At 42.5% G+C, this 16843-nt stretch overlaps 1 protein-coding gene across 6 annotated transcripts in view; it reads left to right on the top strand.

The window, feature by feature from the left end:
* Nucleotides 1–5541: 5541 nt before the first annotated feature.
* Nucleotides 5542–16843, top strand: part of LOC116385920 (striated muscle preferentially expressed protein kinase-like) — a 39544-nt gene continuing 28242 nt past the window's right edge. For 2 of the 6 annotated variants that reach the window (XM_031851688.1, XM_031851687.1), the window contains exons 1-2: nucleotides 5542–5891; nucleotides 6611–7123. In XM_031851688.1, the coding sequence (XP_031707548.1) occupies nucleotides 6772–7123 (352 nt within the window). In that variant the 5' untranslated portion in view covers nucleotides 5542–5891; nucleotides 6611–6771. Of the gene's footprint in view, nucleotides 5892–6610; nucleotides 7124–13614; nucleotides 14379–16349; nucleotides 16393–16843 lie in introns of those variants that run through there. The other 4 variants (XM_031851691.1, XM_031851690.1, XM_031851692.1 and 1 more) reach the window with 4 other exon arrangements.

The following is a 16843-nucleotide window of genomic DNA, read 5'->3' as shown; positions in this document are numbered from 1 at the left end:
TAAAAATATCTATTTGAGTTTGTATGAGCTGTATTACCTTCTCAAGATGCTGACAACATTCATCTGTGACCTGTACTGCAGAAGTGTTATATTATGCACACTTTGACTTCATCATAGCGGCCATATCTAACACACACACCTGTTTTCCCACTAAACAAAAAGTCTTTGTCTACTGTGAGGGACGCCTCCGTGGGCCCTCTTTATCTGACTGGCCTTGAATCGGTCTCAGAGAAACGTTTTTTCATAAGGTGTGTTTCTGCACAACAACATTTAATCAGCTATTTAACAGGCCTAACACCAGATGTTCACAGACGCTTTGTTTTGAACCAACCAATTGCATTTGATGGTATTCATCAGAACAGGAAGCTTGCACCGTTTTCTTGGAGGAAAAAAATGACAGGAGGACTGAGCATCCTCTGATGCTTTATTTAGTGTGGCTTTGTAGGACAAAGTCAGGAAAACTGCCTGTGCAAAAGCACACTGACTATAATCCTGCGGGCTTCACTATTATTGATGGAATGCTGATTCAGCATTCCAAGTATTGTTCTTCAAATCTTTATTCCACTATTTCTTCTGTACGTTTTTTGGCCCCTTTCTTTTTCTACATTTTTTAAGCTACAGAAATTTGAGAATTTCTGAGTCTGAATCATTTTTTTTTATCTTTGAAAGGAATAATTTTTAGCAGGTAAATTTATGTTCTTGTTGTAATACTCATTTTGGCCACAAGAGGCTGAAGTGCTCTACCTCATGTTCTAAATATGACTAAAATAATTCATGTTTCCTTCCAGGTGAGTTTTTATTGAAACAACTTGCTGAAACACAATATACGCAATACTCCAACTGCTCCTAAGGGTAGATTTATGATGATGGGAACCAAAATTCGGCAATGACACTCGACGACGGAAGAAAGTCAGTGACCCCCTTTCCGCCGAGAGCGAGCAGACCGGAAGACAACAAACACAAACATGGTCGCGTGCGTTGCTAGCTCGCTTACAGCTGAGTTACGCTAACATCTGTACAGTTGGTAAGTTGGCTTTTTGGGACGAATAAATAAACGACACGTCGGTCAAATTTAACCGAATGATTCGAGTCGAGTATTGTAGATTACTGTGAGAAGGAATATGGCGTGTTATATCCACTTTGTTCTAGTTTCTGCTAGTGTTATCGTCAGGTAATCAACGCCACCTGTGGATGAGCTCTTAGCTTACATGCTATCTAACGACAAGAGTAATTGATCAATACAATACTCACAATAAGTGTAACATTTTAGAGTTAAAGAACTGATTACGTGTTATCATTGTGTGTTTCCTCGTGTAGGCGGTTGCAGCTGTTCTGGTGTTCAAACGATTCGTGAGAATTATGGAAGAGTCTTCAGGTTTGTCTAATCCTTCGTATTTTTGAGTTTATCCGTGAACATTGAGCAATTCTTGCATGAAAACTGATACAAAAATAGTTCATTCAAAGTAGTTTAAAAGTCACAGTATAGTTTCATAAAAATGTACTAATATAGTTTGTACTCAGTCATGAAAACGTTGATAACCATTGTTGTATTTATTGTTGCAGTAGTAGTAATAATACATGTATGTGATGCATTTTCTAACGTTGTCCTCTTCTTCTCTCCTCAGATGAGTGCAGACTTTCCAGACCAGACCAGACCTGAGGACGACGGGGTTTCTTCTCTTCACTGCACAGCAGCAGCAGAAGAAGACGTGGGTCTTCTGCTGCTGCGCAGTTACTCTGAAATCTAAAATAGAGAGTCGGGGGTGGATCAAATTTTTTAAATTTGCAGTTCAGCTGACTTTAAATAAAAACACATTTCCATAACCCTCTCCGTTCATTTTTCTGAAAACCCAGGAGGAGACGGATGTCTCGACCCCCAGGGTAGTGGACATTGATGTCCTCACACAGGTGAGGAGGGAACCCGGGTCAGCACGATCCAAACCGGGAACTGTGTAAACGCACCATCACTTCACTCACACTTTGAACTCTTCTCTTGCTGTATTTGACTTCTTCCTTTGGCTGTTAGACCTCAAAAGTCACTGCAACACATAGGGATTGAAGCCACAACCTCCTGTCTTCTAAGCAGTCGTCTATCACCTCAAGCTATCTGATCTGACACTCATGTTTGGTTCATTGCATATTTGTCTCCTCTGTTTTGACTGGTTGACCTTAAGATGTAACGCATTACTGAAGGTACAAACTCATAACCTCCAGTCACTCATAACCCAGCCTCACTTATGTCAAGTCGTACATCTTCATAGAGTATTTAACTTCCTCATCTTGGGTGTTGGACCTTAAAATTCACTGCGCCACAGGATGGAGCCCACAACCTCCAGACTCCCAATCTGACGCGCTGAGCTGCTGCTGCAGCGTCACACATTCTCCTGCAAAAATAAACTATCACTCTTCTCTATGAAGCTCCTTCAGTTTTGTTGTTAGTGTTTCAAATGTGTGGAGGAAACAGACTGGACCTTCCTGAAACACAGTTAGGGTTTCATCCTTTCACCTCATGTTGTCACGCATCACTAGTGTCAGCACTTTCACTCAAAACTCACTGCACCTCACAAGGAGCGAGCTCATGACCTCAGGTCTTCTGAGCAGTCTGCTAACTGACTGAGCTATTTGGTCAGACCGCCTTCACTCAGCTCTTAAACACAGAAAACCTCTGGAACAAAACTAACACTTAAGCTCCTTTACAACAATGAGAGATTGTTCTGCACATTTACAAATAAAACACCAGATTACATCTTGAATCATCTTCAGCTCTGGTGTCTCTAATCGGTGGTGGAAACAGACCGGACCTTCCTGGACCAGAGATGGATTTGATCCCTTCTCCTCAGTGTGCCACATGTCACTCATTGTCAGCTGCTTATCTTGGTGAGCTATCCCTGAAGCTTGAGGCCTGCCCACCTGTTCCGCGAGTCGAGAACCGAGCAACATGTGAAAAACGGAATCCAAACCGCTTGTTCATCTATGACACTTTTCAACATGTTATACCATGACTTTTATGAGACTTTTTCGCCATTAATTCCCAGACTGCGAGTCGAGAACCGGGCCGTAAGAAAAACCAGGAATCCTTACCGCTTGAGCATCTATGACGCTTTGAACCCTAACCCTAACCCATACTAAGTACACAATGTAAAACATGCAAAAATACAAAGAAACACAAGGTCTGATAAGATACAACATTATATACACAGTTAGTGAGAATAATTTAATAAATAATTTGGAATAAATATTTAAAAATAATTATTTAGATATTAACATTGGATGTTTACGACATACTATACTGTAAGCTTAGTATACTTACTATAGTTTACTTAGTATAGGTTAGGGTCACTATTTTTGTTCTCCATTCAAAAATAATACAGGAATTAATCAAAGTTATTTAAAAAATTGATTCAAAAAAATCCATAATACAAAAATGTGAGGGAAAATCTATTTTTTTAAACAAACTCTGTAGCTTAACCATTTTTGTTTCCATAGTCTGATGCATGAGCACAATTTGGTTTGCTTTTAATCAAATGTTTTGCTTCAGAAGGCATATTGTGCCACAGACGGACCTGTTTATTTACCAGGGCTGTACCGAATGCCTAAATACCTACAAATATAGATTGTAGAAGAATACCTTACAATTTACTGTGTTTGCCACAAGAGGGCGATAAAGTACTACATCACCAGGTGTGTGTTTCATGACAGTTTTGGCCAAAACACATTACAGACAAAATATTTCTTCTATTTTACCTGAATTTTGACTGAAAATTATTATGTGGTTAAAGCCTTATCCTATTTGTTTGAGTACAGGGTCATTTTCGCAGCATAATTTCATTTTTACATCCCTCATTCGGAATCACAGGATGTCTTAAGAAATCATCTTAATATAATAAGAATCTTGTCTCCCTTTTGTTACAGCCTTGGAACAGATGGGGGCTCGTCCTAACTTGATTGACCAGGGAACACAAGATTTGTGTGGAGAAGTTGGCTCTGCTGGTTGTAATTGGCTTGATGAGCAGAGACTGATTTCAGGATCAGTAGTAGCCTAGTAACAGGTGCACCTCGTTTGGTGAGTGAGAGGTTCAGTCTGTTTCTTTGGGAGACATGGACGAGTGTGGTGAGTCGGCTGTTTCCCTGCTTTTGGTTATTTTGAGCAGCTGGAGTGATTAGTGTTCCTGACGAGTGTTTGTGTCACCAGTTGATGAAACTTGAATGATAAACCCACTAAAATATCATCTCAAACCTTAAAAAAAAACACCATACATCCTTCTTAAAATGTGCACTCTTGTTGGACTCTTGGGCTCACTTTAGGCCAACTGTATCAATCCCTCTCATACATTGTGCTCGCTTAAACACACACACACACTGAGGAAAAGAGTGTGTCAAATATAGAGATAAATGACATGTAGAAAATCTGTCTGGCTAAACAGTGAAGGTCGGTGTATTTAGGATAACGATCTTTGTATTCACTCAGCGTTGGCACACCTCAGGGCACAGCAGCTTGTTAAATTAAAGACGAGTTTGAACACATTATGCCTTTGGGAAGCTGGGAATACAGGCATAAGGAAATACCCACAATTCACCCTTCGCTAAGCCTCGGCCCTCACTGCAACTCTTTCGAGCTGTCAGAGCTACCATCGAGCACAAAGTGCACTCCCTGAATACATATCTATTGTTTGAGAAAACAAAGAAGGGATTTCAGAGAGAAGGAGACTGAAGGGTCTACAATATGTGTGTGAAGGATGTATCCAGCATGTCAAACTGACTCAGCAGTTAAAAAGGTTAAAGCTGAAGATGGAGGCTAAAGATCACAGTGAAAAGTGAACCGACACATCACCTGACAATCCAGACAGAAGACAAAGAAGTTAAGGAACAACACTGTTCTTGTAAAAATGGGTAGATCTGTTAAAATCATTAAAAAGTGACAGCAGCATGTGTAGACAGGGGAAAATGCACAAATATGATAAATGCAAAAATAATCTGCAAGAACGCTGCAAATGAATTGACATTATATTGTATTTTGACTACTGCAAATATTCCAACTACTTACGTTACATTGTTATATCACTGTCCTACAGTAGTATGAATCACTGTCCTGTCTTTATTCTTAGATGTTCTTTTTATAGCACCTGACACACACATGCTGTCTTTGCCTGTCACACACACACACACACACACACAACCGTGTACTTGTATCTTTGTGAGGACACTCATTGATGTAATGAACCCCTTTACCTCAACCATCAAAATACAGAATGCCTAACCTGAACCTTAAAAACCAAGTCTGAACCCTCAAACAGGCCTTTAAAGGTCTGTCCCAAAGTGAGGCCCGGCCAAAATGTCCACACACACATTGGTTGATAACATTATCTAAAGGGAGCTTGTGTGTGTAGGTCATAGATGGCAGCCCAAGAAATATGACCTATCCATGGTGGTGCAGCTGTCATTCCCAACGAGAGAGAGAGAGAGAGAGAGAGAGAGAGAGAGAGAGAGAGAGAGAGAGAGAGAGAGAGAGAGAGAGAGAGAGAGAGAGAGCTGCTGTAAGTACCAAAAAGCTCAAAAGGTTTTTGGTTTTTTTTTAGTACTCAAATGTAGTTGCTGAAACGACACTAGAGCAGAAGGCCTGAGTGGATGACCTTTAAGAAGAAGGATCTCAGTCTCAGCAGTCTTCAGCAGTGTTGAAGCTGTTGAAAGGGACCATGGCAGCGGCTACTAATGCTACATGATCTCGGGTGGACTTACACCTCCAGCCCGAGCTCGCTAAAGGACACGTAGAGACGCGGGCTTTAGCAAATGATTTGAGGTGAAATATTTTGCTCCATGGATCTTGTTACCTTAACTTGGACTTTGCGGGGATGTCCAAAGGGATTCCTTTCATCTTTGATGGCAAAAGTGAGGTAAGATGCATTTCTTTCTATTATCGGGTGAAGTCTATTTTAAGCAACTCTTTTGGATCAGCGTATTAGCGGGACATCAAAAATTAGCATATGCAGCAAATCCAAATGCTGATGTTTGCTTTGATCAGTAACTATGCTGTTCTGTGTATTGCCATTTTGAATGATTATTACATTTCCCCCCCCCCCCCCCCAAATATTACTAAAATAATGATTATAATTGCAGGAAGTCCCAAAGCCAACAAACATGGGGCCCATGTGAGCTCTTCTTCTGATGCGGTGCTCCCATCAGGAAAAGAGGCAGGGACATCTTGACTTTTAGCCCTCAGTATGGATCAAACTCCAAAAAATCTAGATCATACACTTCCCATAATTCACTTATGACTATATCTATTTTTTTTAAATTCCATATCCCCAGTTTGCCACTCAAGTTTTGTTAAACATTTGTTGTCACGAAGCCAAAGCTGTGATACCGGGGTAATGCCACTTGAGTATTTTTCTTAGAGTTGGCGTCTCAACCCTTTACTGAACGTAGAATGTCTTGTTTTATTCAGCGTTTTGCCCACCAATGATGCCATTTTTATGGACAGGAAGTCATTATTCACAGAACTGTAAAAGGTTGCTTTTCATAACAATGTATACAAATATGTGTTGTTACACATTGACCAGCAAACTAAACATAACTGGATGTCATTTTAATGGATGTGCTCTGGTCATTACAGTCCCCAGTGCAACAGACCCGGTCAAACATCCTCTGCACTCCCCGTGAGACATCAGAGGCCATGGAGTCTTTTAGAAGAGGCCATCAATAACTGCCGCTGATCTCGATAACACAATCAATTACCAGGTAAAAAGCCCATAAAGAAGTCTGACAGAAATCAAGATGGCAGAAGGCCCCGGATCCAGTCCCAGTCTCAAGAGGCCCAAACTCACCAAGGACCAGATTTCTCCAGATGAAACAACGCCGCCAGTTTTCATCCGCAAACTCCGTAAAGCAGCAGTAGGAACAAGTTGTGATATCCGACTGAGGGTGTCGGTAGCAGGATCTCCCAAACCTTTGCTGACGTGGTACCACAACGATGAGCCACTCCCTCCATCTGAAGCCCAGGACTCAGGCGGGCTGTGGATTCGGGACTGCCGCATGAGCGACGCGGGCTTGTATACTTGCGTGGCGACCAATGACCTGGGAGAAGCAAGCTGCAGTGCCGTCTTGGCCATTATGGACCTCGGTGAAGGTAATCGCAAGCAACTGAGACTTTTCTTTCACAGGAAGACATTTTCATTTCATTCCAGGGGAGGAGAGTCACCTGCAGAGGCTTTCTATGAGCTGCACAGCTGACTCTTTGGTTGTTGTTTGTTGTGTTTACAGAGCTGAGGAAGTTGGGATTTGTGCAGCTGGTAAAAACATTCCTACTATGATATGTTGTATCTAATTTAAGCCAGGAAATATGGGAACGTCCCATAAGCCTCTCTAAAAACGGGTCCGCGCAGGTAATAAAAGAAATCTGCCCCATGCATCACAAGGCTACTTTATATGCTAAGAGTCTGTTGTTATCATTTCATCATAAAATAATTAGGTTAAAAAATGTAATATTCAGCAAATATGATTATTTATAATTGATATATGATATGCATGTCATAAGAACTGGCTCGTCAAATGCATTTACAAGGATATTACCGTCACAGCTGTTGGTATAAGTACTCCTGACCAGCATCCATTTCAATGACAGATTCCCATGCGTGGAATACGGAATTAAACGCTCCTTGTTTTGCCGGCTGGATTTGATCCTGTTCTCGCTGCCTTGGCCTGTGGAGAAAGTTGACAGTTGAGCTCACATGTCACCAGCTCTCACACTATGAGCTGGCACACATTGTTCAGCTGGCCCATCACTCAGCACCTCTCTGTCTCGCTCTCCTAGTTTTGATCTTCTCACTACAATCCAGCGTTAGTTTCTACTTTTTGACCTCTCTGTTCCTCATCACCCATTTCTGCTCTTTGCTTCTTTTCATCTGTCACTCATTGTCTCTTCTTTTGTCTCTCTCTCGCTGTGAACTTCAGCTTGATTGAAGTTATGAATTAGATTTATCCTACGACGCTAAAAGATGGCACAGATCGCATGTATTTCTTTCTTAATCCCTTTTTGGTCTGGTGTTACTTTCTTTCTCTCTGTGTCCAGAGCTGCATGTTAAGCTTGACTTAACTGTTGTGAAACCTACTGGAGACTTCATCCTCCAAAGGCTTGACCTAAAAACAAAAACCTCCTCCTCTTGCCCACGAAAATCCTGGAACAATAAAAAATATATAAGACTTTGGCAGTCAGGCCTTGCATAGCTGCGGAACTTAAATATTTTGTTTTCAGTCTTATGCATTGAATAGACCTGTAAATTGTGTATGTAATGTATGAGGGATTTAATATGTAAGGCATGACATTTTAACTGTCAGCAGTTGGAACTGAAAATAATTACTTATCAAGGCTCGTGGCTTGCTTTAACCAAGACTTAAAAACAGCACTGTCTCTTTGTTTGTTGTTTAACTTTTGGTCGATTAATGTTACTATTTACATGAATGGCAAAAGGCTGCAAAACAACATCTTTTTTTTCTCCACTACGTCCTCGTTTTTATCCATTTTCTGGATCATAGCTGTCTTACTATCTCTCTGACCTCTGCCTCCCTCCCACATCTCCCCTCCTCTCTCTCTCTCTCTCTCTCTCCTCGTGGTTATTTATGGCCTGGTATGTGCCGTGCTGGCCGGAGGGCTCGTGCTCCAGTGATGTGTGGATGCCGCCGGCCCCGTCTCCGATTGCACCAGCAGACATCACAGATAATTATAGCATCACCACGGTCAAGACGCGGCACTGTCACTCTCAATCACGGCCAGGGTGATGAAAGAGAGACTGGGTGGGTGTGCTGCGGCGGGGGGAGGGGGGGTGCATGTGTATTTGTGTGGGTGTCTGTTGTACGGTTAGCTTTTAAACATCACTGAATTAGCCAGACAGACAGTCAGGTCTGTCACTTTAAGATATCACCCTGAGCGATCAGACCAATCAGAAGCCACAGTAGTGCTGTGTCACAAGTCTAGACCACTTTGCTGATGTCACCCTCTGGTGTATAGCTTTTGATTGACCCACTATCAGGCATCTGAGGGCCGGGAAAGCTTCATGCAAGCTCTGAGGAAGAAGCAAAGCATTTTAAGCTAAAGCAGATTATTGTCATATTGTGACACAGGGCCATGAATGTCCCAGACAGGACTTGCAATTACTCATAAGATAATATCCGAGAGATCTTTGTTGAACCTTTTTAAAGCAGTGGTTTCCAGCCTGTGGGTCTGGACAACATAACAAGATAGGAGAGCAGAAAAAAAGCATCCGGGCAGTTTTCAAAAACCCGTAGATGTATGCATCCTCTTCATTTTAGGGGGTCACGTGCCCAAACAGGTGGGAAACACATCCCGAAGGCAATCAAATCATGTCAGACCTGTCTATGCTTATATGTTCTTTGTTTTGTGTCGCTGACATCACACCACAACGGTGTGATTAACAGTTTAAATGTGTTAGGGAAGGGTTGGAAGTTGTGGATGGATGGATTTGAGGAAGTTGTTGGGTTGAGCTGGTCTAAACACGTGTAGTGGGAGAGTCGGTGTACGGGACCGGATTTAGGCGTTCTGTCACCCGTTCCCATAAGAGATGGCTTAGAGAATAAAAAGATGTGTTGATGATGCAAGGATGAATGTAGGGAGTAAGGGATGCAGTGTAAAGGTGAAGGATGAAGGAGGGGAGGGTGGGCAAACAGACCTTTACCTCATTCAAGGCTTCAGGTTTTTTTCTTCGCTGTCTGAAATAGACGCACCTCTCTTTGACTGGTGTCCCTGTAACTGTCCCATTGTCCCATAATGTATGTGCAGTTGTAGCCTGTCCTTAATGGTGTATAACAAGATGTCTGCATTGTACTTGAGATTGAAAACTCCCTGCCGTCCAAGCAGAGTGACCCACAGAGGACATCAAAGGTTGTCCGGTTTCTGTGTCGTGGTGTGTTTAATCTCCTGCTCTGACTGCGGGGGCAGGCTCTCTGAAAGGGGGTGCAAAGGGAAAGTACACTACAACTGGAGGGGTTGTACTGTGCAGGACTGGAAATAGACTGCAGTCAAAGTTAGGGAGGACTGGGGGAAGACAGGGAGAGGGCAAAAAAGACAGACATGGGCTCAGGAAGATGACGTTTAAAAGGTCCAGCAGCCATCTTAAGACGGCAGCTCCGTGCCCGGCCAATTTCTCATTTCATGTTGCAAGGGAAGCCATTTTAAAGATATTAAGAGAAGACGAAACTGGGAGAAATAGGCCTGTTGGAGTCATGTTGAGAAAGTTCCCTTGTTGAAGGTGGTGTGTCTCAATGGAAAGGCCCCGTTGGAAGTCTTGTACACAGAGGAGAAGATCTTTGGGGCAGAAGTAGCCAGCTAGTCGTTTTTTAAAGGAACATACAGAGGAAGACGATGTTGCGGAAGGAGCTGCTTGATGCACGGAGAGCTTTGAGGAATGCTGGGGAAGGTGTGCGTGGGCCGAGAAGCAAGAAGCAGAGAGGTGAGTGGGAGGCGGCATCAATACAAAATATGTACTACGATAGCAGTAAGAGAAGGATCACACTGCGGCAAATGCATACTCGACTAAGTGGAACAGCTGTAATGGAAATGAAAACAAGGTCATGCACTTGAGGCTGCTGCTTAATTGGATTCAGTATGTGTGTGTCTTCTGCACCTCGTCCTGCTCTGCAAAGCTCCAGCTACGCGGGGATAATGCTTTTCACTGCAGGCGCTATATGGCTGCCCACAAACACTCAAGTTATCTGTTGTTTTCTCTCAAACATTTAAGAAGGAAACAGAAATCCCCTTAAAGGCCCCTTCACATGATCAAATGTAAACAAAGGGGTCGTCCCACCCCCGAAGTCCAGATAACAAGATTTGAAATTAGACTCCCCAAACTAATTTACAGGTGTATAAATACATGGACTACCAAGCTTGCAATTCCAAGGGCTATAAATGAGATATTTAATAGTTTTATATCTGCAAATGTGTTGCAGTTGAACCAACGGTCAATGTCTGTTGTAGATGACACATAGCACGGCATTCCTGCTCTCACCATTTCTTACTGACCCAGTCTGTCTTACATTGGGATCCTGGAGCAGAAATACTCCATCGCTGCTTGATGATTTCACATTCTCTAAATGTTACGTTGAAGTGGATTAAGCGTACGTTGCAATTAATTCCGTTCTCTGTTCTCGTGGGGCAGCTGAGGCAACATGTGAGGGTAAAGCCAGCGCTGTTTCCCTGGTGCTTGGTCTGGCAAAAAAGTGTGTTTGTGTTCCATCCCGCTGGTGCACAGTCATTCACAGGAACCCTCAGGGATTCGGTGAGGATTAGTTGGTAGGATCGGGTTGCAGTGTGACTGTCAACATTGGCCATATCTGCCTCTGAAGGGTTTTGGGGGGCAAATAAAGAAGCATCATGAAGAGTTTTAAGAACATACTCATTTTTGAGCATGGGTTTCAATCAGGAGAGACAAGTGAATCAAGAAAATATAATTGTTATCGTTATAGGCAGATTTTCTCAGAGGATTCTTCAGCGTAGCTCTTTTCCATACAGAAGACTGGTTACAAAGTGGACGTGCATGATATGGAAGGTCTGGTGGGATGTGAGAAACAGATTGATCACAGTGTGATGTAACAGCAGCAGGATCTGTTCTCCGCTGTGGAGAGATTCTGCCAGACTTGCTGCTGATAAAGCTGCATGCCTGGAAGGCATCCATCAAGGCCGGCTCCACAGAAAGCAGCCTCTGTCACAAAATCAATGGGTTTCTGTGAAGTCTGCTTACTCTATTGTTGTCTTAAGATAATTAAACCACCGCGCGTTCTCTGAATTTCACCTGTCCAAAATGTTTTTAATGCCCATTCAGTGTAAACGATTTCTCCATCTGTTTTGAGACCACAGGAGCCAAATTGTGCAGCCATCGGGCGGGCTGCTTCAACAGAGCGGTTCAAATGTGACTCTTGAAATGAGATGCATGTGATGTGTTTGCACAGGCATCTCTGATGCATGTTGGACGTCAATAATGAGGATCGGCTTCTGTCTGTCTGCGTATACTGCAGGTTTGAGAGGTGCAGAGGAAAATGTGGCCTCCTGAGCCGTCAAGCAAAACCAGATTCAGAGTAAGCTAGATGACACGCATCAATAAAGTCTAATTATCTTGTTTCAATGGCTGATGCTTTGTGATATTCCAGCCAGAGATTGGTGGAAGCTGAGTCGTTGTGGATTTTAGTGAGCATAAGAACACTGCCCCATGAGAGATATTTCCAAGCAAATGGAAGCTTCACGACCGTATCTGCCCTCTGATTGGGTGACGGTCATGGAATCTTGTGTTATGATGAGCCTATTGATCCGGCTGCCTTTGAACTGTTGCTTGGGGGTGTATCCCATATCATGCATAGAGCACTGGTATTGATTGCTGCACTTTCTGCCAGACCGAATGCCTCTCAATGATGGAGGAGGAGTGCGAGGCGGGCGAGGGCGGATAGAGGGAGGTTTGTTAAGATGCCAAGTGAAAATCCACTGCATCTATGTTTGTGTTCAGTGAGAAATAAAGACTATTTCAACTTAAATCTGGTAAACTTAAAAAGGGATGCCTTTATGATAAAAAGATATTAAAATACCATATACAGCTGGGTGATTATCGTCAAAATAAAGGAGGAAGAGGAAAAAGGGATAATGACCAGAATTAAAATCATTCACGGAGCAACTCGTGATTCATGGCAGGAGTAAATCTCCCATATTGATTCTGTGTTTACAAGGCCATAAACAGTAACATGCCTCACTTTAACGACGCTAAAAATCACACCGTTCAGCGGAGCTAGTCAGGGAAAGAAGGGCAGTCCTGAAGTGTGGACATGGACTCGGGGCGGCTAGTTAGAGATCTGGGTCTGCCTGTAGTTATTTTTAGATTTGTTTGATGGAGGTGGTGTGGGGAGCACAGATGTGTCTGAAAGAACAATTAACGGGTGTCAGAGTGTGTTTCAGAGACGGAGGCTTGAAGGACGGTGGGAGGCGGTTCATATTCTCGTCACGTTTTTCTCCATAAATCAGACATCCTGAAGGAGAGTGTTTCATAATACAAAGGCCTCTATGGAGAAATATATATCAGTAGTATACCAATAATGGTTTATTGAGATGAAAATATGCCAGCCATATCAACTACAATCTGTTACTGTGTCTAACATTGTATATGGCACACAGTATATCTTGGTTTTGTTGTTAGACAAAAAGATGTTGCAATGGGCTGTGGAAAATAAGCATTTTGCTTTATTTTATTCATCATTTAATAGACTACAAGATTAATCCACAGTGGAAATGATTCTTGTTTTGAGGCTGTGGCTGCTGCTTGTTATGTACCTGGAATAAGTAACATCCATCATGCTGTAATCCAGAAGGAGAACGTGTTTGCTCTAAATAGCCTTCGGCGGCTTGAGGCGGGGGTAACCTATCACTGGTTAAAGCTAACAGACATGGTCTATAGATACATAATTGTGAGCTTGTGGGTTTTGTGGGGAGGAAAACAAAGAATATAGGAGAATAGACTGAGAGGTACAGGGTGTAAGAATGAAGTAAGGAGTTGTTTTTGTTTGTATTCAAGAGGAAATAGAGATATATTTCACAAACCCTCCCCATCTAGACATTTCATCCCCTCTCTCCAGTCATCTATGCCTCTTTCTCCTCTGCTTTGCCTCCTCCCTCGTGAATCTTTTCCCCACCAACCTCGTCTCTAGCTCTTGCCTCTCCATCTCTTGCCTTTGTCCACGTCTCTCCCTCTTTCTTCTCTCTCCCTCTTTCTTCTCTCTCTGACTCTTTCTTTTGCCTCAATCTGTCTCTTTGTCGCTCGCGTCTTTCCCTCCTGCCGCTCATAAGAAACATGCTCTGTTGAAGCCAGTTCTTTTCTCTTTATACATTTTTTGTCCCACCTCCTCCTCCTCTTCCTCTTATTCACCACTCTCATCACCGCTCAAGAACAGCACACCCCTTATGCTCAGACTTCCAACCCCCACCTCCTCTTGCACTGAGCGTGCTCTCGATCGAGGCAGAGAGGGGCGGGGGGGGGGGGGGGTTGGACAAACCAGCTGAGAATTGCTTCGTCTACGTCACAGAGAGACGCTGTTCACATCAGCGGATACACGCTCAGACATAAAGACACCTGGCTCCGGCTGATTTGCATCTTGTCTCTCTTTCTCCCCGTCTTGCTGCCAGACTGGAGAGTAAACACACCCACGCACAAAAGGCGGCTCAATCCCGTTTTTTGAATCTTTATTTCATTATTTATTTTTGATGATGCCACACCCTGGGCTTATTCGGGTTGTGGGGAGGTTTTTGTGAGCTCATGCCACAGGTAATCTTGCACGCTTGACGGGACGCACTACTTGAAGAGATGAAGAAAATCTGGTCCAAGAAGAGATTTCAGGTGAGTTTGCTCCTTTTTATGGAAAAAAATAAATGCATTTAATGATTGTGATGTAAAGCTATATCCAGGTTGTTTTTTATAGAGATTATTGGTTTACATATTGGGATGTCATGCTACACCCTTTACCTGATAAATAAGACACAAATGTGCTGATTTGTAACAGATAACCGTGGTAAAAGAAACATTTTAGGAATATTTTCTGAGGAATATATTGTTTACAACCGAGCACCACTGGGGAAAAAGCCAAAAGAGTGAAAGTATGGATACCCTGTTTTCCACTTTCGTTGTCTGTTATCTGTCAAAAACAATTGAGGGCAAATCAGGACAACGTGGCAAAGGTCAGCTCAGGAAATCTCCGGTTGCCAGGTAGAAAAAATGAATCTAAGTGCATGAAAATCATCTCTTAAGACCGTCACACAGACATGGAAAAAAAAGCACAACAATCCACTTACGACTTCTGCTGTATCCCCTTTTTGTGTTGTGAAATATGCATCCCGCCTTGCAAGTCGTGGCAGTTTTGTTGTATAAATAATTAATTGTTAGAACAGGTTTCCCAAATTGGTAGCAGATGAGAAGTGTGTCAGTAGGCTACACTCCATGGAGACACGAGAATCAAGGCAGCCAGTCAGAAAGGCTCCGAAGTGAGCAAAGCTCAGGATGAAGCTGAGTTCTGATGGCGCTCTGGCTCCCCTCAATTCTGCATCAGTATCAAACCCTTGAGACCTGTTCTTTCGCTTCCAGCAGCCGATCTGTGAGAATAATGCTGGTAGGATTTGGATTATACCCAGTGAATATTTTTGAAGGATTTGCCAAATGTAGCCATTTCAAACGGATGCAGTTTGTGGCTGGCTTTTGCTGATATGATTGCCTTGAGGCCATAACAATGGAGATCACGACATGAATGGAAGCTTCTAGTGGAGTCAAACAGCAGTTACCACCAGGCAACAGTTAATCAAATTGCCTGACACTCAACAAAAGAAAAGAAGATGAACCAATGGTTGAGTGCGCAGCAGACGTGGGGGGAAATGAGGGTGAAATGAGTCATTTAATTTCACACTTTTGCTACTTTCGCTTTCCATCTGCTGCGAAGCAGTGAGTCACTCTGAGGAGGTCTGCTCGGTGCTGATTGACAGACTGTCCAAGAAGCAGTTCCACCAACTGCTTTATCAGCAGGGACACTCGCTGGAAGAATGGCCTGGAGAGTTTCAGATATTTATCATTTTAGGGATTCATCTGTGATTATAGATGTGGCCGGGGCGAAGATTCAATATTCTCCATTTATCAACTCTCAGCTGAATTTTTATCCTGATATGATCATATCATCCTCTAGTGCTTCAGACGTCTGTTTTCTAGATTCATGTCTTCAAACGAAATGAGATTAAAAAAACTAAGAAATGTAGTTATTGAAGTTTTCTTTGACTGACACTTAAGTGGAAAAATATTCCCTGCATTCAGACCAACCGACAACACCAAATGAATAAGCAGTTGTCATTTTTCTTAGCTTTTCTTTGTCTTTTCTCACAATAAACCAAATACATTTTTGGACTGTTGGTCAGACAAAACTAGACATTTGAAGAGTGGACTTTGTGAGGGCCATGTTTTTTTGGAGAAAGCTCCAAAAACAGGTGGATCTTTTGGTTTGTAGATTATTTTTGTGACGCATCAGGAATACACCAGTAGATGCCATTATGATATCTAACGTTTCTTGCCATGCAGTTTCCATACAGTCAACTCTAGATGTGTGCACATTTCTTCGTCCACATTGGTGATTTCTAAGCGGCGACAAATTCTACTACGAATCCAGCATGTTTAAAGTTATCACACCTTCTACTTAGAGTTTAGGGTGTGACAACAACAGTGATTTTGGGCAAAAGGGACCTTTGCAGTTTTCACTGTGGTGTTTTGTGTATAACTGAATCTTTGGCTGTGTTTGCTGCTGAATAATACATTGTACTTTGTATCTTGTTTCAGAGAACTGGGCATTCCACGAGGACATTTGGCAGATTTACCCATGGTGTGTTGTCAGTATAAGCTTCACACCCAATCTACTCTATTCTCTCGGTTGTTTCTGTTAGAAATCTGTAGGTTTATGATTTTCTGTATTGTCTTTAGCCTTCGACAGCATCTGCTTCACTTTGATTTATTCTCCTCATAACGCTTTTATATATGAAAGTTGCTGTTGTAGAACATGTAAATTGCTTTATTGTATTTATATGTTTTTACTGCTTACGAGAGTGGGTTTTATTGTTGTACATCCACCCCCACAAAGCAATATTTTTGTAATCACGCTGTTGCCTCTCTGCATAAAATGCTTGAGTGAATAATATGTGGCCTCGATGATTTATGTTATAATATTTGTTCAATCCGCCATCAAGCCAAACCAGAGGCTCGCTGTACTCCCCTCCAAATCATATTTACATTTCAATACAATCCATACAAGGTGATATATACATTCCCTCATAATT

The sequence above is a fragment of the Anarrhichthys ocellatus genome, unplaced genomic scaffold (assembly GCF_004355925.1).
Source record: "Anarrhichthys ocellatus isolate YVR2014 unplaced genomic scaffold, GSC_Weel_1.0 scaffold12, whole genome shotgun sequence".
Taxonomy (NCBI): Eukaryota; Metazoa; Chordata; class Actinopteri; order Perciformes; family Anarhichadidae; genus Anarrhichthys; species Anarrhichthys ocellatus.
This window is presented reverse-complemented; position numbering and strand designations above follow the sequence as displayed.